Source organism: Ovis canadensis, chromosome 5, assembly GCF_042477335.2.
Source record: "Ovis canadensis isolate MfBH-ARS-UI-01 breed Bighorn chromosome 5, ARS-UI_OviCan_v2, whole genome shotgun sequence".
Classification (NCBI taxonomy): Eukaryota; Metazoa; Chordata; class Mammalia; order Artiodactyla; family Bovidae; genus Ovis; species Ovis canadensis.
This window is the reverse complement of record NC_091249.1, coordinates 31,211,760-31,233,492: the sequence shown is the minus strand read 5'-3', so window position 1 is coordinate 31,233,492 and position 21,733 is coordinate 31,211,760. Positions and strand designations below refer to the sequence as shown.

Genomic DNA, 21,733 nt, shown 5'->3' with positions numbered 1-21,733 from the left:
CGGAGTGCTCACCCCTCGGGCCTGTGGCCCCCGGACCTCCCGCCGCCCGTTCCCTGGCCGCCAGCTGGCCCCAGACGGCGCCTCCCCTACCTTCGTTCGCCAGGTCCGCCATTTTACTTCCTTAAGCCCTCCCACAAGGCCCCGCGCCGGCCCGGGCTCGTCTGCTTTCTGCCAGAAACTCCCGCGCGTGCGCACTCTCCAAATCGACTCCGAGCGAGGTGGGCAGCTAGCGCCTGCGCGCGGAGCCCGGCGCGGAGACGCGCTCCGGATCGCAGTCAGGTTCAGGCCAAGCTCGTAGCACGCGCCTGCGCATTAACCGCCCCCGCCTCCTTTTCCCGCCGACCCAGGGGGCGTGGGCAGGGCCGGGCAGGGCGCGTGCGCAGGGCCGGGCAGGGCGCACGCGCAGTGAGTCTCGAGCGCGCGGCGGGGCAACAGGATCCGAAGTTCTTCACAGCTGCCCGGCCGGAGTGGGTTTTCATGCCCCTGCTTTCCGATTGTTTTCCGGCTCTGTCCCCCGAGGCTGGAGCGTGGACAGTGGAGGGCTCCGCAACAAAGGCCTTTTTCTAGGTAAATCCCTGGGTTAGGCGGGGGGTGGCTTTTCACGTGCGCAGGCCCGGGGCTTGAAGGGGACCCTGGAGGGGGTCTTGAGGCTCCCTATGTCACCTCAGGCCTCAGTTTTCCCTTCTAAGGAACCGTACGTCAGGCAAATTTTCTGAGGCCACGTGGAGAGGTGGGGGGATGGTTGGGGGAAGTAGAGGTCAGAGGTTGGAGATCACTGGCCAAAGGGAAGGCCCATGGGGGTGGGACGGGGCTCAGATGTTGGTCGGGGGACTCAGCGCAGGGGGCCTGCCTCATTGAACCATCAGAATGGGCGTTCCGGGACCAATGGCCCATGAGGCCCTGGACCTTGCGGCGACTGTCTTCATAGATCACGTGGGCTGGCTATCTATCGCCCACGTCTGGAAGACAGTGAAACCAACACAGGCAGGAAAAGCAGACACCGGGGCAACCAGGCAAAAATTGAACTATAAGTACTGCCTTGGTGGTTGGGCATTTTCGGAGGTCGAGTGTGTGTGACTGAGATGTAAGCGAGTATGGAGTCCCAATCCTCGGTTTCCTTCTTCCCAAGGAAAACGGCGGTGAACGCTAAGTCATGTCAGACTCTTCGCGACCCCATGGACTGTAGCCCACCAGGCCCCTCTGTCCTTGGGATTCTCCAGGCAAGGGTACTGGAGTGGGTTGCCATGCCCTCCTCCAGGGGATCTTCCCCACCTAGGGATCAAACCAGCATCTCTTAAGTCTCCTGCTTTGGCGGAGAGGTTCTTGACTACTAGCGCCACCTGAGAAACGGCCTGAGATGGTCAAACCTATTCTCAAGAGTGTGCAAGAAGCCTCCAGTGTAGGGGGCTTGAGTGCACAGGGAAACTGAGGCATAGGGACCAGCTGAAAATGGGGAATAAATGTTCTAGGCCTAGGGAACCAAAGAAAGGGGGAGATAAGGATTCTTCCTCTGACATCCCCCCAACCCCCACCCCGTAGTCCACTGGGGAGGATGTTGAGATTTGGGGCAGGATAATCCTCCTGCCAGGACTAGCCTCTGAGTAAGGCTCTGATGAAAGACAGCACTGTTGCCTGCTTGTAGGAGACAGAGCGGTCTATGCTGAGCAGTTGAGTTGGAGGCTGATGTGATGCTTTTCCTCTGTTTGCTTAACTAGAATTTGTCCGGATAAAAATGAAGATTTTTACATGAGAGCTTTGCTCCAAAGAAATGGGACATTACTCTTCCCGGCTGCTCATGATTCTCAGGTGACCGAGACATTTCCGGGAATGGTGAAGGCCAAGTCCTCATACCGTGCAGTGGTTCCCTAGGGAAACCCACTCATTAATTAAAACACTTGCCTGTCCAGGGGTCTTAAATAAGAATTGGCTATTGAGACACGTAAGAGGGCTGAAACGACTCTGGGGTGACTCCTGGAGGAGTTAAGCTCACATGCAGCACACTGGCCCACCACACAATTTCACTAGTAAATTTTACCCATGACAAATTCAACTTAAAATGGGAAATAAAATCCCTCAAACACAGAAACACAGGGCATCAGAAAACAGCCTCTAACACCAACCTGGTTTATGCATGTACAAAACTTATTCTTGCAGGTTTCTACTTGGAATTAAAGGAAAATTTTTGTCCTAAAAATAGCCAAAATGGGCTCTTTTACTGCATAGGCAGTTGTTAAAGAAAGCTAGCTAGAGATAATCCAGTAAATTTTAATCTGAGCTCTCTCTGTCTATAGGTATGTAATATGCTTTACCTGTGGATGATGTTATCAAAATTATTTTGTAAATAAGCACTACTTAATTGGCTTGAGAAAATTAAGAGCCTATATAAATTCTCAAAATACAAAAGATAACTGGCCAGAATTTTAGATTCATGAAAACTAAAAAAATTCAATATTAAGTTAATATCTGATGTTAAAGTGTTAATATAGCCATGTCTTTAGACTTCCCTGGTGGCTCAGACAGTAAAGCATCTGCCTACAATGAGGTCGAACCCTGGGTTCAATCCCTGGGTTGGGAAGATTTCCTGGAGAAGGAAATGGCACCCCACTCCAGTATTCTTGCCTGGAAAATCCCATGGACAGAGGACCTTGGTAGACTACAGTCCATGGGGTCGCAAAGAGTCGGACACAACTGAGCAACTTCACTTTCATTTTCACTTTAGAGCCATCAGCGTTAGGTACAATACTTTTATTGATTAAACAAATGCCAGAACGTCTGCTTCCAGACAAGGTAACTATAGCTTATGTAAATGGTCACCAGGAAGGGAATTCTATGGAAGCCACAGGGAACAGCCTCACAGATGAAGCCACTAAGCGAGCCTCTCTAGGGGAGAAAGTGAATCTATTGAACCTGATCTCGAACACCCAAACTGAAGACCAAAGATGGGTGTTACCTGATGGGAAGAAAATGATAAGTAAGCCCATGATGAGGGAATTAATGACCATTGGGGCCCCTGGGCTATGTATGATGCAATACTTAGAAACTGTGGTTGCCTGAGGATTTACACCATTGCGAAACAGGTTTACAGAAGCTGCGTAGCCTGCCAGGAAATTAACAAGAGGGTGATTAGGAAAACACACTTCAGGAGGCAGACCTCCTGGGCGAAGACCAATTTCTAAGAAACTATATACTGACCATTTCCTCTGCCTTATCATCCCCCAGATTAAAAGGATACCTTGCCCAGGCTCTGCCTGTAGAATTCATCACTTCCAGCCGGGTGACTTGGAGTTAATTAAAACCTGGAAAGAAGACAAACTCCGACCAAGCTGGAAAGGCCCTTATCAAATGCTCCTGACCACTGAGACAGCTGTGTGCACTGCTGAAAGGTTGTACTCATTATACACGAGTCAAGGGGCCAATAAAAGAGACCTCAAAAGGAAGGGAAAGGACCAATGAGCAGCCTTTAAAGGTAACTTTAAGAAAACCTTGTTAAATTCCTCCCTCTGAATCCTCCCCTCCACAATAACCATTAACCATGTGGCCACACCTTTGGAAACTGGTATTGAAACCAACAGGTAAAAAGTCAGAGTCGAAATTGACAAGGAATCCCTGATTATCCAACCAGGTTGGTTGTCATTATAACCAAAACCTTGTCACCTCAGACTATTAAGTTTTGATGCCTGCCAAATTTTACCTTGTGGAAACTTAGAAAACCAGAGACAGTTGTCACAGGCGGATAAGTATCTTTGCCCTGAACCAGATTTGGTTTATATTAGAGCAAGCCCCTGCCCCAGTTGGGATGATGTACGGTGGACCACTAGGTTTCAGGACTGGATGGTAAACATAGGGTAGGTGAGGCCTTTGAAAGACAAAATATACCTAAAGGGCATTCCACCAGAAGCCTGTCAAAATCTACAATGCAACCCTATTCTCTTGACTGTTAACAACCCAGCTACCCTAGATTAAGAGCCAAAAGTAGCATCTCAGGTATATGGGTTAGGGACAGATGTCACTGGGAGAGACCCCCCCAGGGTGATTTGTTCTTAACTTTATTGAAAATAAAAACCTCCTATGTATCGGAGACTGTCCCAACCCTGAGCTCCAAAGACCATGTTAGTTCTATTAATGATCCCAAAAGAATAGAAATAATTGAGGTACAAAGATCTAAGACAGACTTTAGAAATTGACACAGGGTATGGAGATACGAATGCCTGGGTCGAATGGGTCAAATTTATAGTGCAAGCCCATCATAAGAGTGATGTGATGCGCGTGTGGCCGGATGCCCACAGGCACAGGTGGGGAACCAGTTCCCCCTCAGATGGGGCACTGACCTGGGAGGAATGCACCACATGTTGGCCCTTTACCGGGACAAAGATGCGTGGGGAAAAGACCTGCAAGAATCTGTCGTGACTCTTCCCGAACTGCAAAGGTCAGACCCAAAAGCCATCCCCTCTTTCTCCATAGGCAATATGAAACAGTGCAGGAGACGCAAGAGACTTGGGTTTGATCCCTGGGTGGGGAAGATCCTCTGGAGAAGGAAATGGCAACCCACTCCAGTATTCTTCCCAGGAAAGTCCCATGCACAGAGGAGCCTGGCGGGCTGCGGTCCACGGGGTCGCAGAGAGTCGGACATGACTGAGCACAGCGAGTGCTCTTGCCTCTAGGCAGGGGGCAGAGTTCAGTAGACCCCTGGGAGAACTTGCCACCTGTGCCAGCATCGTGAACATTACCGGTGAGCCAGACAACAGCACCTACTCAGCCTTCTGTAGACCCCGGGCTGATGGCTGGTGGTGGTTTTGTGGGAAAAGGAACCTCCTAGACTGACTGCCGTCAAGTTGGACAGGGACTTGTGCCTTCATTCAACTGGCCATTTCCTTCACCCTGGCATTCCACAAGGTACCTGAAAAGCCACCCAGCCAGCGAAGTCGGAGAACAGCGGTGGACTCCTTTGACATATATGTATATGTGTATATACATATATATATAGATTCAATAGGAGTCCCTAAGGGAGTTCTTAATGAATTCAAGGCCTGAAACCAAATAGCTACAGGGTTTGAGTCAGTACTTTTTAGGTGGTCCACAGTTAATAAAAAGGAAAAAAAAATGTAGATTGGATTAATTACATATATTATAACCAACAGATTTATCAGATATATCAGAGATGCCCTCCAAGGAGTAGCTAGCCAATTGGATGCCACCAGTCGATGGCTTGGGAAGTAAGATCGCACTGGACATGATAACTAGCAGAGAAAGGGGGCGTCATGTTATGCTGGGTGGGAAATGCTGTACTTTTTTTTCCCAAAAATACAGCTCCTGATGGAGCCATCACAAAGGCCTTAGAAGGACTAACGACCTCAACCAATGAGCTGGCAGAAAATGCTGGAATTGATGATCCATTCACAGATTGGTTAAAAGGATGGTTTGGAAAATGGAAAGATTTGGTTGCCTCAGTTCTCATCCCTCTTGTAACAGTTCAGTCGCTCAGTTGTGTCTGACTCTTTGCAACCCCATGAACCGCAGCAAGCCAGGCCTCCCTGTCCATCACCAACTCCCAGAGAACACCCAAACCCATGTCCATCGAGTCGGTGATGTCATCCAACCATCTCATCCTCTGTCGTCCCCTTCTCCTCCTGCCCTCAATCTTTCCCAGCATCAGGGTCTTTTCCAATGAGTCAGCTCTTCGCATCAGGTGGGCAAAGTATTGGAGTTTCAGCTTCAACATCAGTCTTTCCAATGAACACCCAGGACTGATCTCCTTTAGGATGGACTGGTTGGATCTCCTTGCAGTCCAAGGGACTCAGGAGTCTTCTTCAGCACCACAGTTCAAGAGGATCAATTCTTTAGCGCTCAGCTTTTTTCACAGTCCAACTCTCACATTCATACATGACCATTCGAAAAACCATAGCCTTGACTAGACGGACCTTTGTTGGCAAAGTAATATCTCTGCTTTTTAACATGCTATCTGCTGCTGCTGCTAAGTTGCTTCAGTCGTGTCTGACTCTATGCGACCCCATAGACAGCAGCCCACTAGGCTCCCCCGTCCCTGGGATTCTCAAGGCAAGAACACTGGAGTGGGTTGCCATTTCCTTCTCCAATGCATGAAAGTGAAGAGTGAAAGTGAAGTTGCTCAGTTGTGTCCGACTCTCAGCGACCCCAAGGACTGCAGCCTACCAGGCTCCTGCATCCATGGGATTTTCCAGGCAAGAGTACTGGAGTGGGGTGCCATTGCTTTCTCCGAATATGCTATCTAGGTTGGTCATAACTTTCCTTTCAAGGAGTAAGTGTCTTTTCATTTCATGGCTGCAGTCACCATCTGCAGTGATTTTGGAGCCCAGAAAAATAAAGTCAGCCACTATTTCCACTGTTTCCCTATCTATTTCCCATGAAGTAATGGGACCGGATGCCATGATCTTCGTTTTCTGAATGTTGAGCTTTAAGCCAACTTTTTCACTCTCCTCTTTCACTTTCATCAAGAGGCAGTTCTTCACTTTCTGCCATAAGGATGGTGTCATCTGCATATCTCAGGTTATTGATATTTCTCCTGGCAATCTTGATTCCAGCCTGTGCTTCCTCCAGCCCAGCGTTTCTCATGATGTGCTCTGCATAGAAGTTAAATAAGCTGGGTGACAATATACAGCCTTGACGTACTCCTTTTTCTATTTGGAACCAGTCTGTTGTTCCATGTCCAGTTCTAACTGTTGCTTTCTCACTTGCATACAGATTTCTCAAGAGGCAGGTCAGGTGGTCTGGTATTCCCATCCCTCTCAGAATTTTCCACAGTTTATTGTGATCCACACAGTCAAAGGCTTTGGCATAGTCAATAAAGCAGAAATAGATGTTTTTCTGGAACTCTCTTGCTTTTTGCATGATCCAGCGGATGTTGGCAATTTGATCTCTGGTTCCTCTGCCTTTTCTAAAACCAGCTTGAACATCAGGAAGTTCATGGTTCACGTATTGCTGAAACCTGGCTTGGAGAAATTTGAGCATTACTTTACTAGCATGTGAGATGAGTGCAAATGTGCGGTAGTTTGAGCATTCTTTGGCGTTGCCTTTCTTTGGGATTGGAATGAAAACTGACCTTTTCCAGTCCTGTGGCCACTGCTGAGTTTCCCAAATTTGTTCACATATTGAGTGCAGCACTTTCACAGCATCATCTTTCAGGATTTGAAATAGCTCAACTGGAATTCCATCACCTCCACTAGCTTTGTTCGTAGTGATGCTTCCTTAAGGCTCAGTTGACTTCACATTCCAGGATGTCTGGCTCTAGGTTTGTGATTACACCATTGTGATTATCTGGGTCGTGAAGATCTTTTTGTACAGTTCTGTGTATTCTTGCCACCTCTTCTTAATATCTTCTGCTTCTGGTAGGTCCCTACCATTTCTGTCCTTTATTGAGCCCATCTTTGCATGAAATGTTCCCTTGGTATCTCTAATTTTCTTGAAGAGATCTCTAGTCTTTCCTATTCTATTATTTTCCTCTATTTCTTTGCATTGATTGCTGAGGAAGCTTTTCTTATCTCTCCTTGCTATTCTTTGGAACTCTGCGTTCAAATGGGTATATCTTTCCTTTTCTCCTTTGCTTTTTGCTTCCCTTCTTTCGACAGCTATTTGTAAGGCCTCCTCAGACAGCTATTTTGCTTTTTTGCATTTCTTTTTCTTGGGGATGGTCTTGATTCCTGTCTCCTGTACAATGTGACGAACCTCCGTCCATAATTCATCAGGCACTCTGCCTATCAGATCTAGTCCCTTAAATCTATTTCTCACTTCCACTGTATAGTCTTAAGGGATTTGATTTAGGTCATACTTGAATGGTCTAGTGGTTTTCTCCACTTTCTTCAATTTCAGTCTGTATTTGGCAATAAGGAGTTCATGATCTGAGCCACAGTCAGCTCCCGGTCTTGTTTTTGCTGACTGTATAGAGCTTCTCCATAAGGAATTTGTAAGAAATAAAAAAGTGATCCATTTTCAAAGGTAGCTAGCTCTGAGTGGAAAACTACTAGCAGCCACGCTTGCCTAACAGTTTGCTGACGTAACCACCACAAAGTTCACACACCTGGAAAGTCCCTAAGCAAGCGGGATGTTGTGAGAGAGATAAACTAAAATCTTGGTTGAGAAATAACAGAATTAGGTCGGGAAGGGAGAAGGAAGGATACTCTATAACCAAACCTCCAGGATGATCATACACCCCATAGTACCCAGCCGACGAGGAACCGAGGGAGGGACCTGCGTGCTAGCGAATAAAGTGCTTGCTGTAACTGTCCTGGCTGTGCCTGCCCACCAGATACTCGGTCTCGCAAGACCGTCATTAAAAGTCTCAACTTTCACCGTGCTTCGTGTCTCCATTCCTTGGTTTTGGACACGTGAGCATATTTCTCACACTTTGGAGCTCCCCAAACTCTCTGAGCCACTGGCTGATCCCTACGCTTGGAACTTTGTGCTCCAGGTCTTCGGTTTGGGCCCCAGTCCCACTCCTGCTCCAGTACGATCGTGACGAGGAGGTCCTGTAGCCTTTGGGCCACATCTGTCTTCAAGCTAAGGGTGGCTGTTACATTTTTAATTGTAGGAACAAAACCAAAAGAAGAATCGTCTCTCATGGTGTATGAAAATCATGTGAAATTTAAATCTCAGTGCCCATAGATTTACTTGAAAACAGCCATAGTCATTGACATAATGTCTGGCCGCTTTCAAGCTGCAGCCACAGAGCTGAGTTCTTTTAGCAGACTGGCCCCAAACTCTTAAACTATTTACTTGGGTCTCGATAGTAGTTTTGTTGTTCAGTGGCCAAGTCTTGTCTGACTGGCTCTGGTCACCCGTGGACTCTGGCAGGCCAGGCTTCCCTGTCCTCTGCTATCTCCCAAGGTTTGCTCCAACTCGTGTCCACTGAGTCGGTGATGCCGTCCAACCATCTCATCCTCTGCCACCCTCTTCTCCTGTCCTCAGGGTCTTTTCCATGAGCTGGCTCTTCATATCAGATGGCCAAAGTATTGGAGCTTCAGCTTCAGTCCTTCCAGTGAGTACTCAGGGCTGATTTCCTTTAAGATTGACTGGTTTGCCGTATTTATATGGTTGTGCTATACACTTCTGTACAACCAATGGGGTGTGGTGAATGTTCAACAGCTCCTGCTGCTTTGGGAGAAGCAGAGAAGCGTGTGTTTCTGTCTATAATTACACATGTGCCTGTGTATATATAGTTTCTTGTAAATTTTACCATTTTCCCATACTTAAATTTTGAAGACAATAGAACAATAAAACGGACCCTGCCTTGTAATGCTGATTTCCTTGATATAAATACTTCATATGGCCAGTCTCAGGCTACCAGTGTGAATATCACTAATCAGAGCTGAGCAGAGGTGTGCAGTAGCATACTAGATTTTTCTCTCTAGAGCCTGCTACTTTCTTGCTGTGGCCTCCAAACCAGCAGCATTAGCATCACCAGGAAATTTGTTGAAAATACAGACTCCCAGGTTCCAACCTAGACCTGAATCAGAATCTGCATTTTAGTAAGATACTCACTTGCTACCTTGGATTTTGCCTCCAGGCTGCAGGCACAGGCCATAGAGATTGGCTAGAAATTCTTCAGGAACAGCTAGAATGTCAGTGCTGGAAAGGCACTGAAATGAAGTCGCTCAGTCATGTCTGACTCTTTGCGACCCCACGGACTCTAGCCTACCCAGGGATCGAACCCAGGTGTCTAGACTGCAGTACAGAGACTTAGTTTTCTTAGGTCTTACCGGTATCACTATGTTTGGGCTTCCCTAGTGACTCAGTGGTAAAGAATCTGCCTGATCATGCAGGCGATATGGGTTTAATCCCTGTGTCGGGAAGAACCCCTGGAGGAGGAAGTGGGACCCCACTCCAGTATCCTTGCCTGGGAAATCCCGTGGACAGAGGAGCCTGGCGAGCTATACTTCATGGGGTTGCAAGAGTGAGGCGCAACTCAGCAACTAAAGAACAACAATCACTGTCTTCATTACATTTTATCATCTGTAACTTCTCTTGGGTAAGTGTTCTTGGCTGTTGCCATGTCTCTGAACCCTCTGACCCGTAATGAACTTAATACTTGCTGTGCCTTTTATTAGTTGAAGTTGACGTTAAATAGACACCGTACATTGCCGCTTCAGATAGGAAACCACTGAGCCGCAGCTGTAAGAAGAAACACAAAAACCGTGGAGACAGTGCTCTGTAATTCTGGGTGGATATCGGTGCCCGCCAAGCTGTTGAGTCCCAAGCCTGCTTTTTTTAATGTAAAGAGATTAGCAAAGTGTTAGAGGGCTATTAAAGGCATATTGTCACTCAACTGAAACTTCTTGACACAGCGAGAAGGAATGGAAGAACTGAACTGAGGTAACTCTAATCCATGAGATTCTGTGTCAGTAATGCTGTGTCTGCATGCCTCCGAAAGTCAGTTGCATGGACCACATCCATCCCACACTCTGGGAGACTCCCAGCAACATGTCATCACTGGCTAAATATAATCCAGTTGTGGTTTCTCAAGGGACGCTAAACCCATCACCCTGATGTTCACGCACGCTCAGTTGTCTGACTCTTTGCGACCCCATAGACTGCAGCCCGCCAGGCTCCTCAGTCCATGGGATTCACCAGACAAGAATACTGGAGTGGGTTGCCATGCCTTCCTCCAGGATATCTCCCTGACCCAGGGATTGAACCCGTGTCTCCTTCATTGGCAGGTAGCTTCTTTACTGAGCTACCGGGGAAGCCCCATCAGCCTGATGAGCCAACTCAATTTCCCCTGGTTTCACGGTTTCCATCCTGGTGGCCATGGTTGCCTGTGTCGTGTCCCTTAGACCTTCCTTTGCTTCCTTATCTGGTCTCCTCTTACACATTCACTTAGTCAACATTTATTTATGCAAGAAATATTTGTTGATTGCCTACTCTGATGGTTTTAAAACATGGCCCCAAATTCTCTGACCTTCTTCCCATCAAAAGGTCAGGTCTCAAATGCCACCTGATACCACTTAACATGTGGAATCTAAAATACAACACAGAGGAACTTATCTCACGAAACAGACACAGAACAGGCTTGTGGTTGCCAAGGGGGATGGAGGTGGGGGAGCGAGGACTGGGAATTTGGAGTTCACAGATGCAAACTATTACATAGAGAACGGATAAACACCAAGGTCCTATTGTACAACACAGCTATATTCAGTGTCACAAAACATGGAACATAATGGAAACCATGATGGAAAAGAATATGTACAACCGAGTCACTGTTGTGTAGCAGAAATTAACGACATTGTAAATCAACTCTTCTCCAATTAAAAAAAATAGGTGAGGGCTCCATTTTCCATGAATGGGGGCAGGCTGGTTACGCGTCCATTTATGGAAGTGGAAGTGATACCGTGTGACTCACAAGACAGGATACAGCTTTCGCCTGCTTCGATGGAGCTGTTGCTGTCCTGTAAGCAGTGCCCCTGCCCTGAGGCTGCCATGCTGTAAGGGCGCTGAAATGAGACCAAAAGACAGGGCCTTCCTGGTCCTCCAGGGGCCAAGACTGCTCCCAGTGCAGGGGCCTGGGTTCAATCCCTGGTCAGGGAACCAGATCCCACAGGCTGCAGCTAAGACCTGCCGTAGCCAAACACATTAAAAAGAGACCAAAAGGCAAAGCCCTGAGAGACTGGCCAGCCTGGCCCTTTCCATTCCTCACCTCCATGAAAGATAAATGATGCCTCCTGTTATAAACCAAACCACAGAATACTCGTTACACTGCAGCATATATTCACCACACCTACTACGTCTCAGATATTGTTCTACGCTTGGGGGCCCAGGAACAGGACAGCCTGCTGTCACCGAGCTTCGCATTCTTCTGTGGGGGGACTGACAATAGACAAGGAAGTGAAATGATTTGAGATAGTGACCCAGTCAGTGTTACAGAAAAAATAGTAAAGCATCAAGTGACAGAGAGGGTACTTTAGGTTGGCTGTTCAGGGACTTCCCTGGTGGCCCCGTGGTTAAGAATCCACCTTCCAATGCAGGGGTCGTGGGTTTGATCCCTGGTTGGGGAACTAAGATCCCATGTGTTGCAGGGCAACAGATCTGACACTGCCAAAAATAAATACTAAAAAAAAAAAAGATTGTTCCCAGGAGTCCCCTCCGGGGATCTGAGGAGGTGGCATTCTAGTGGAAGACCTGCAGGAGAAGCACTCTAGACAGTAGTGAGGGCAAAGGTCCTGAGGCAGAAACCAGTTTGGTGACGAGTGAGGAGCTCAGTTTGGCTGGGGCTACGTGAGCAAGGAGCCCCACAGGGCCTGGGAGGCTATAGAGTTCTTGGAGGAGTTTGTGATTTTTCTCCAAGACAAGGGTCAGAAGTGGGAAATGGAGGGACCCCAATGGTTTCCCTTAAGCTGCTGACCAGCCTCTCTGCTGCCTTCTTCCTCCCCTGACCCCGGGTCTGGGCTGAAGCCCTGAGGAGCAAGAACTTCCTTCTCCACAGCCAAGCTGGAAAATGGCTTCTGTAGTTAGACCCCAGGAAAAGAGCCTTCACAGCTGTAATTTAGTTATCATCTACCCATTGTGGGCAGGGAGCTGGCGTGGGGAGTAGCTGCTCTGTGCCCAGCCCCACGTGCAGGGTGAGGACCCAGAGGTTAGTCAGCAGGAGTTCCTGGCCGCCTCTGTTCAGTACCTCTTCTCCCACTGTCGTCCACTGGGTCAAGTTCTTGCCAGCAAAGTGTGACCGACGCAGAAGCCGAGAGGGGGACACCTGATCCAATCTAGGTGCATCAGCTTCCCTCCCATGTTTTGCTGCAGCTAAATGTGCATCTAGGAGGAAATAGATTGTGAAGCTTCCCAAGTGGCTCAGTGTCAAACAGTCTGCCTGCCATTGTAGGAGTCGCAGGAGACCCAAGTTCGATCCCTGGGGAGGCTGGAAACGGCAACCCACTCCAGTGTTCCTGCCTGGATAATCCCATGGACAGAGGAGCCTGGCGGGTTACAGCGCATGAGGTTGCAACGAGTCAGATGTGACTGAGCACGCGTGCACTGACCTTACTCTCTTTGTAATTTAAAAGATTTTTTTTTTTAAAGGTCACTGTGCAGCATGCAAGATCTTAGTTCCCTGACCAGGGATTGAACCTGTGTCCCCTGCACTGAGCGTGTGGAGTCCTAATCACTAGACCACCAGGGAAGTCCCTGTAATGAAAAGGATTTAACCTTCAATTAAAAATAAATTCGGCCTCCCCTAACTCTAAAAAAAAGAAAGAAAAAAAGATTCAAACTTACAAAGAAGTTGAAAAAACTGCCAAGAAATTCCATGTGGCCTTCATCCAGCTTCCCCAAATATTGCTTAAACAGCACAATACTCAAAACCAGGATATTCGCACTGATCAATATGTGATCAGTACACTAGTGATTACAAACCTATTCAGGTCTCATCTGCTGACTGCCGGTGGCTTGTTCCTATCCCAGGATCCAGTCCAGGATTCCTCGTTTAATTTTTATTTTCTATCTTTTGGCTTTGCACGGCATGTGAGATCTTAGTTCCCAAGACCAGGGGATGGACCCTGTGCCCCCTGCAATGGAAATGCAGTGTCTTAACCGCTGGACTGTTAGGGAAGACCCCCTTGTTGCATTTAGATGTCATTTCTCCTCGGGTTTCCTTTAGTCTGGATTAATTGCTGTGTCTTATTTTTCCTTCACCATGACCCTAGTGAGGAATTGTTATTGTTTAGTTGTTCAGTCGTGTTTGAGTCTTTTGGGACCCCATGGACTGTAGCCCACCAGGCTTCTCTGGCGACGGGATCTCCCAGGCAAGAATACTGAAGTGGGTTGACATTTCCATCTCCAGGGATCTCCCCAGAGCAGGGAATCGAACCTGCGCTGCGTGCATTGCAGGCAGATTCTTTACCACTGAGCCACCGGGGAAGCCTCTCGTCAGGAATACTCCCAGCTCTTTTGTAGAATACGCCTTCATTTTGGGTCTGTTGGATGTTTCCTCCTGATTTAATTAAGGTGATGATTTCTGGGTGGGAATAACACAGAATAACCTATCTGGAAGGCACCTGATGGCAATTTGTATCATTACTGACAACTCAGATCACTTGGTGTTGGTCAGGTTACTGTTTTTCTCTTTGTATTAACAGTTACTGAATATCTTGTAGGGAGATAAATAAACAGGAAATATTGAGAAAGAGGAGGAGAGATGGGATGTGGAAGAGAGACAGCTAGCTCTGGTCTTTCCAGGCATGATTGCAATTTCAGTGTAAACAAAACAGCCTCGCCTCTAGGCAAAATCGGAGTTGGCTGTTTTCCCGTGTAAAGGAAGAGGCAGTGTCACAAACTGACCACAGGGGGGCGGCAGAGGATTGGGATGAAATAAAAACGGCTGCTGCTGCAGTCGTGTCCGACTCTGTGCGACTCCATGACAGCAGCCCACCAGGCTCCCCTGTCTCTGGGATTCTCCAGGCAAGCACACTGGTGTGGGTTGCCATTTCCTTCTCCAGTGCATAAAAGTGAAAAGTGGGCTCCAGGTAAAAAGCAGTTGAGCTCCTTCAAAGTGAATAAATCTGTGGAAACCCAAAGGCTCTGTACTACTTGAGGTTGGGCATCTTCTTGGAACCAGATGAAGTAGGCGCCGGCTGCTCAGACTGCACTCGCAGCATTAGGGGTGGGCCATGTCTAAAACAGGGGCTCTTGGGGTTGTGGTGAATTTGGAGACTGGGATTGACACTATACTCTACTGATACTGTGTATAAAGTAGATAACTAATGAGAATCTACTATACAGCACAGGGAACTCTAGTTAATGCTCTGTGGGGACCTAAATGGGAAGGAAATCAAAAAAGAAAGGATGTATGTAAGCTGATTCACTTTACTGTACAGTAAATGCAACATTGTAAAGCAACTATCAGTCAGTTCAGTTGCTCAGTCATGTCCAACTCTGACCCCATGGACTGCAGCACACCAGGCTTCCCTGTCCATCACCAGCTCCCGGAGCTTGCTCGAACTCAAGTCTATCGAGTTGGTGATAGTCCAGTAAAAATTAAAACGGGGGCTCTTGGGCAGTGGGGTGGGGATTTGGGCAGGAGGTCTGGATTTTCAGATGCTGAGCGAGTCAGCAGCATGTGGACGAGGTCACAGAGGGTGTGGAAGGAGCAGGACCCAGGTGTAGTGAGTGGGGACAGAGGGACAGCCCGAGAAGCGGGAGGAAAACTGGTGCAGGGGGAGCCACTCCCAGCTGGGAGAGCCACTCCCAGCCGGGAGTCTCTCTTAGCACTCCTGCAGCTTCACGCTCGTGTGTGTGCGCGACATATGCAGGTGCACCCCGTACTCTGCTTCAGAGTTCTTGCTACCAGAAAGTTCTTAGAAGCAGGAACATCAGTGGGTCCCCCTAAAACCCTCCTAAATGGTGGTTTACTGAACTCTGACTGGAGGGTTCACTGGGGCCCTGGGAACCCAAGCGCCTCTGTCTCATTGCTTTGCCACCCTTATTGTATGATGTCCACCCCAGGGTCCAATATGGCTGCTGGGGCTCCAGCCATCCTGCTTGCTTTCCAGCCAGTAACTTTCGATTTTCCCATGGGTATGACAGTGGATGGGGGTGGTTAATACCTACCTGGGAAGATCGTCAAAAAGAATGGACCAGAGCATCTACAGAGAAGCCACTGTGATTGGTCAGGACCTCCTGAGGCTCTTGGTAGGACTAGGTCCCTCTTATGCACTACCCAGTGGGTCATCAAGGGACTTGATGTTGTCCCCTCCTCTCCCTTCTCTGGCTACTGGGGCAGCAATCATGTGGGTATCACCTGTGCTCATGAGCCTCACCAGCTACCCAGGCCCTAAGGCGCCCTCCCCTACCAGGGACCCTATTGCCTGGCCCTGGCTGGGATCTCTGAGGGGGAAGGCTAGGGGTGCGGCTCCTGCCCTGTGCAAGGGTTGATGCTGCTCAGGGGCCATGGGCTGAAATCCTGAACCATGAGAGGGTGGGGACACCTCTGGGCTCCACTGGGTTTTCAGAGCCTGGCAGGGCATTACACAGAGTTGGGGCCTGGCCACTGGCTGAGGGGGAGGCTGCGTGCTTGGGTCCTGGGAGCTCCTCCCCAGGACTGGCCACAGTATTTGTGAGGCCCAATGTGAAATGAAAGCACTGGCCCTTTGGTGGAAAAGTCTTAGGAATTTCAAGATGGGGACCGCAAAGGCATTAAGCCAAGCGCAGGCCCTGGGGTTCCCAGCTTGGGATAATTTTCATGTAACCTGGAGTCACCTGGGCTGCCACTAGGGACAAAGAGGCCTGGGCTGGGGCCGAGGCTGAGCAACTTCGGCAGCGTACGGGGCACCTGCCTCGCCCCCTAGAAGCAGCTTTTACGGGCAACTGAGAACTGCGTCCAGGTTTCTAGAACATCCTCCTGCCCCTGGGCCCTTCCTCGTTCCTGAGTGCATTGCTCTTCTCTGCAGGATTTCTCCAAAGTCCCACAATCCCGTGTCGGGTCACCCCATGCCCACCCCCACCCCCTGCAGAGAGGGTGGTGGCAACGGTTATGGATGCCCAGCCCCGACCTTAATGCCACAAGCCGGGCTCCCTGGGGCTAGGGCCTGGTGATTCTGCAAGAGGCTCAGGCACTTTTCCTTAGGGGGTTCTGAGGTCCGGCCATGCCCCCCCGTCCCCGCTTTACCAGATACGCCTGGTAAACACTCAATGGGCTGTATCAGCGGCTGGAGCTGGGTTTATGCTGCACCTCTGGATTACTCTAGCCTGCACACACTGTGTTGCCCATCCTGGGCTGAGCTGCTTTGTTGTCCTCTCGGCCTGGGGAAACTGCACCTTCTGGAACATTCCCCAGGGAGCCGGAGGAAAGCGCCATTTCCTTCCTGCCCCTTCCCAGGCTCGCGGAGCCCAGTCTGGGCCACCCTGCTGTCCCAGGACTAGGGGCCTGCGGGAGGGGGTGCTGAATCTTCCAGGACCACGGGGGGGCGGGGCAGGGGTGGGAGTGTGGACCGTGACCCTCAGTGGGTACATTCAGTGTGTTTATTGCAACGAAAAACAAGAATGGGCTCAAAAGTCTGGTGTCTTTATGTCGTTTATATTCCTCCTCACGGAATCCGGCAAAGGACTAGACGGCGTAAGGCAGAAACGTGGAGGAAGAGGCAGGCGTGACTATCCAGGAACCATGAGCTTGACCGTCTCCCAGGAAAGCAGATGTATCTTTAAAGATGTTCTTTTTGTCGGCGATCATCCAAGTCTGCAGTCTTGAGAGGAGATGCACTTGGTGATCGCCACAACAGGCCGCTGGCTCCTTAGATGAGACTCCTCATCTTTCCCTCAGCTCCCTGCCCAGTGCACTTGCGGACACGGATGCACAGCGCTGCTTGTCAAGAAACAGGGTTTGCAAGGCCACGTGAGTTTCCATTAGTACCTTCTTCATGCGTGAGGAAACCATTGGGGACCGGATATACTGCCATATACACATTCATAAGGAACGTTCTAATAACAATTAGATCACGAAACTATCGGTATGAACATATTTTCAAAAAGAGAAGCAAAGCCGGGCCTTCTTGGACCAGAAGCTTGCCGTCTTCTCTGCAGCTGCTGTGGGGGCAGCCCTCTGTCCCAGGCCCATTGTGCATCAGGTTAAATTAGGGATGCAGACACGGAGCGTGTAGAGTTTGGGGCCGGGCCGGGCCTTGGGGTTCGTCCCCAGAGAAGAGTTTGGACTCTGAGCAGTTCAAGATGGGACCTGCTGGAGTCACAGTGCTCAGGGATCGCTACTTCAAAGGGAGGCAGTCTGGAAGGTTCTGTGAAGCGAGGCTTAGACACAGCTGTTCATGCACAGTCTTGGCTGGATGGGCTGCCCTCTGAAGGCGCCGAGGGGACACTGATCTTCCGAACTCCCTGGAACAAACTCATTCCAGACCTCACTGTTGAGCTTGATGTTGGCTGTGAACTTGGGCAGAATCCCAATCCTTCCAGTTACAGATCAAGCTTCTGGGTTTGATGGAAAGGTCCCACTGGGTCTTGGCACCAGGGAGCCTGTTTTGGTGACTGGTTCTTGAGCCACGTGGGGCTGTGGGCTGAGCCCCGTCCAGGGATCATTTGGCAGCTGCTTCTGAACCCTTTGGCATCTAGAGACCAGGCTCTTGGGGACCAGCTGGGCAGGAGGCCATGAGGCAAGGATCAAGACGGCCCGTGCCCTCTGCAGGACACGAGGGGGGCTTTGGGACACCCCCTTCCTCCCAGGGGCCACTGGAGTTCCCAGCTGGAAGGGGAGGCAGCAACTGGCCAACACCGCCTGGCCCCTTCCAGCTCTGAGCCAGGGTGTGTGCTGAAGGGGGAGGAGATTCAGGAGGAGGAGAAGGTGGGCTGGGTGCCCCAGTGTGCAGCTCAGGCCCTGGGCACCTGGCGCACAGTTCCTCTAGGGTCACAGCGGTTCTCATCTTGAGGAAGAGGAGGGTGTCTTTTATGGGCACCCTGGCCCAGGGCGCCTGGACTCGGAGTAAAGGTCACTTGTCTAAGAGGCACTGTTGTGGCGGAGCTCAGGCCTGGAGCTGGGGGCCCAGCTAGACGCCCTGCAGGGGGTGGTTGGGGTCGCTGCGCTCCCGCTTCACCAGAGGCTCGCCCCGTCCTCGGGTCTCCGAGTGGGCCTCACTGATGTCATCTGTGGGGTCGGGTGGGGTGGGGGACACGAACAGGCCAGGTGAGGGCCTTGCCTTGGCTTGGGTGTGGGCTGACGGGGTTTCCTGCCCGCGACCACCCCTCAACCAGTGCCCACGTGCCTGGGTCATGCACCTGGTAGGGTCCCCCTTGGGCACTGGGCCTCCCATCCCCGTGGGGCAGGGAATGGGCCCCAGGGGTGCTCACTGCCCCACCTGCCCCACTCCCTCTCCAGACGTGGAGGGAGGAGGCACTTAGCCGCCTCAGTCCCGTCTGTGGCCTTGCTCCTCTGGGCCTGGTGTGGACGGCCGGGGGAGCAGGACAGTCATCTAGGAGGAGCGCGGGGGCTTCTGCTCTGAGCCCCGGTGGACATGCGGGCTGCTGCCCAGGGCCCCTACCCAGGGCCCCGCCTTAGGGGCCACCCCCGCCTCCACTATGCCCAGGATGGGAGGGAACGCCCAGACACACCCACCTTTGTCCAGCAGTGTCAGCGACAGGGAGGCCAGATCATTGAACTGAAAGAGAAAGGCTCAGAGTGAGGGGCTCTTCAGGGTGGACCCGGGGAAGGTGAGCCGTGTCTACAGTGGAAACTGGTTTGGCCTTGTAAGTGAGGGGGCTTATGCCCTGAGAAATGGCCCTGAAGCTGCAGGGGCCTGGGCTGTCCCCTCTGACACTCTCTAGGCCCTGCCTGGGAGTGGCTGGAGGGCACAGGGGGTGCCGACTGCCCAGGCTAGCAAGGGCACAGCAAGGGCTGTGACCTCTGAGTGCTCAGGGAAGGAATGGCTGCTTTTTCTCACTGCTTATCATGCACTAAAATCTCTGTGCACTAAAATCACCTTGTTTCTTCCTCAAAACAAACTCATCATGACCCAGAAGTACACTCCCAGGTAGGCACCCCAAAGAATTCAAGCAGATGCTCAAACAAAACGTGAGCAGGAGTGCTCCCAGCAGCATGACCCACACCAGCCAGAAGCTGAACACAGCCCCTCTGTCAACAGGTGACGGGTCAGCCAAGTGGCAGATAGCCAGGCAATCAGAGAGCACTCTGCCACGAGAGGGAGGGACGCCCTGACTCTCCACATGGACGGACCCTGAGAAACGATGCTCGGGAAGAGTAGCAGACACAGAAGGACACACAGGCTGTGACTCCACGGCTGGGAAATGTCCTGAACAGGCAGATCCACGGAGACAGACAGGGGGTGAGTGGTTGCCAGGGGCTGGAGGAAGGGGTACATGGGGGGCCTGCCAGTGGGAATGGGGTTTTCTCTTGGGGTGGTGGAATGTTCTGGAACAAGATAGGTGAGGGTTTCACAACGCCGTGAATGTACTGAATGCCACTTGACTGTTTACTGTGAGATGACTGAAAAGGTAAATGACACGCTCTGTGTGCGCTGCCACCAGGAGGCAGGACATCCTGCCCGGGTCTCATAGGGAGGTGACAGGAGCCAGGGTCTGCCTGTGTCAGTCCGACTGGGGCAGGCGAGCTCTCTCCCAGCCGCTGACCCCCCTCGATGTGGCCTCTTGGACCCCGAGGCCTGCCCTCTTGTCCCAGGGTGGGGGTGGGGAGCGCTCACCTCTCCCATCACAGCAATGGGTGTCTCCCCAGTGGCCTCGGCGACCCGGTGCTCCACCAGGTAGAACATGTACTCGTCATAGAGCAGCCGGATGAGGTGGAAGGAGCCGAAGCTGGCGGCGCTGCGCAGGGTCAGGTCTCGGATCACCATGGAGCTGGAGCGGCAGACACAGGCTGGCACCTCCGGGACGCCAGGCTCCCCTCCAGCCCCAAGCTGGCCCACAGGGCGCCAGCCAGCCGCCTGGACCACCCCGCCTCCCCTGCCCTGCCATGTCCCCAGTCAGTGGCTTTAGGCGTCTAAAACAAAGGCTCAAGTTCAGGGTGCCTTCGCTGCTTTCATCCAAAAGCAGGGGCTGGTGAACTGTGGCCGACCCAGACTGGATCCAGCCCATCACCTGGTCTGGGATGGCCTGCATGCCAAGAACAGTTTTCTCAGTTTTGAATGGTTGGGGGAAAAAGTGTCAAAAAAAAAATTCTAATTGGTACAGTAATGCAAGTTAACTATACTTCAAAATCAGTACATAAATAAAATAATTCTATCTCACAGCACGTAAGAAGTACCTGAATCCATATTTCAGTGTCCATAAGTAAAGTTTTATTAATCATGTCTGCTGCTGATGTGCTGTGTGCCATCTGCCTGGGAAACTGTTGCTCAAAGAGCTCTCCTATCTCATTCTTTACAGAGAAATCTAAAGGGATAATGTGGTGCCCAACCACACAGTCTGGACTATACACCCAGATGCGCCATCTCAGAACCCACCTACCCTCGGTGATGTCTAACTGCTGTGACAGCGAGAAAAGCAGCAGAAAGGGATGAGACAGGAGGGGACCCACAATGTGAATACCACCCGTGACAGTAATGGAACTCTGGGGGCATCACCCCGGAGTCCAAGCATCCACAACCCGATCAGTCAGCGCGTGCCAGCCACAGCCATCAAATCATCTCCTGTGTGAACACCTCTCCCCTTGCTCCTGGCTGCGGAGGCTCCTCACCATCTTGGCTTTGGCGCTGCTCGGTTCAAAGCAATGTTTGCTCAGAGAATCTTTTGAAAAGTTAACAAGCCTCAGTTTATCTTTTAACAGGTTGAAACTGTTGTTACTTGCGAGTCAGTAAAGACAACTGACAACAAATCAGTTTACTTAATTCTTTTTGCATCTTCTGGGGCCAGCGTGTAGACAGACACACTCTGAAGGCAGGTGGGCTCAGCAGTGGAGATGGAGAGCCGGCTCCAGCTGGCTGTGGCTCCAAGATGCCCTAGGAGGCACCAGGTGGTGAGTGCCTGCGTCCAGAGGAGCACATTATTTTTTTAAAATTTATTATTATTTTTGGCCGTGCTAGGTCTTTGTTGCTACTCATGGGCTTTCCCTAGTTGGCAGCAAGCAGGGATTACTCTCTGCTTGTGGTGTGCAGGCTTCTCACTGTGGTGGCTTCTCATGTTGCAGACCATGGGCTCTAGGCACGTGGCCTTAAGCAGTTGTGGCGCACAGGCTTAGCTGCTCCGAGCATGTGGAATCTTCCCAGACCAGGGATTGAACTAGTGTCCCCTGCATTGGCAGGCAGAT

At 50.7% G+C, this 21,733-nt stretch overlaps 2 protein-coding genes and 1 long non-coding RNA gene across 10 annotated transcripts in view; 1 reads left to right on the top strand and 2 right to left on the bottom strand.

Annotated features, from left to right (window-relative positions):
- RANBP3 (RAN binding protein 3) overlaps positions 1-686 on the bottom strand; it is a 51,194-nt gene extending 50,508 nt beyond the window's left edge. Inside the window, exon 1 of one of the 4 annotated variants that reach the window (XM_069591373.1) lies at positions 91-686. In XM_069591373.1, coding sequence (XP_069447474.1) covers positions 91-112 — 22 coding nt within the window. In that variant the 5' untranslated portion in view covers positions 113-686. The remainder of the gene's footprint in view (positions 1-90) is intronic. The other 3 variants (XM_069591377.1, XM_069591376.1, XM_069591374.1) reach the window with 3 other exon arrangements.
- LOC138441020 (uncharacterized) lies at positions 104-21,309 on the top strand. Its single transcript, XR_011257202.1, has 5 exons — positions 104-567; positions 3,220-3,466; positions 8,938-9,007; positions 19,596-19,796; positions 20,854-21,309. It is a non-coding gene; the product is annotated as an uncharacterized lncRNA (long non-coding RNA).
- The window catches only part of RFX2 (regulatory factor X2), a 90,650-nt gene continuing 85,877 nt past the window's right edge, over positions 16,961-21,733 (bottom strand). For 2 of the 5 annotated variants that reach the window (XM_069591368.1, XM_069591371.1), the window contains 3 exons: positions 20,172-20,325; positions 19,070-19,112; positions 16,961-18,601 (listed from right to left, as the gene is read on the bottom strand). In XM_069591368.1, the coding sequence (XP_069447469.1) occupies positions 18,504-18,601; positions 19,070-19,112; positions 20,172-20,325 (295 nt within the window). In that variant the 3' untranslated portion in view covers positions 16,961-18,503. Of the gene's footprint in view, positions 18,602-18,860; positions 19,113-20,171; positions 20,326-21,733 lie in introns of those variants that run through there. The other 3 variants (XM_069591367.1, XM_069591369.1, XM_069591370.1) reach the window with 2 other exon arrangements.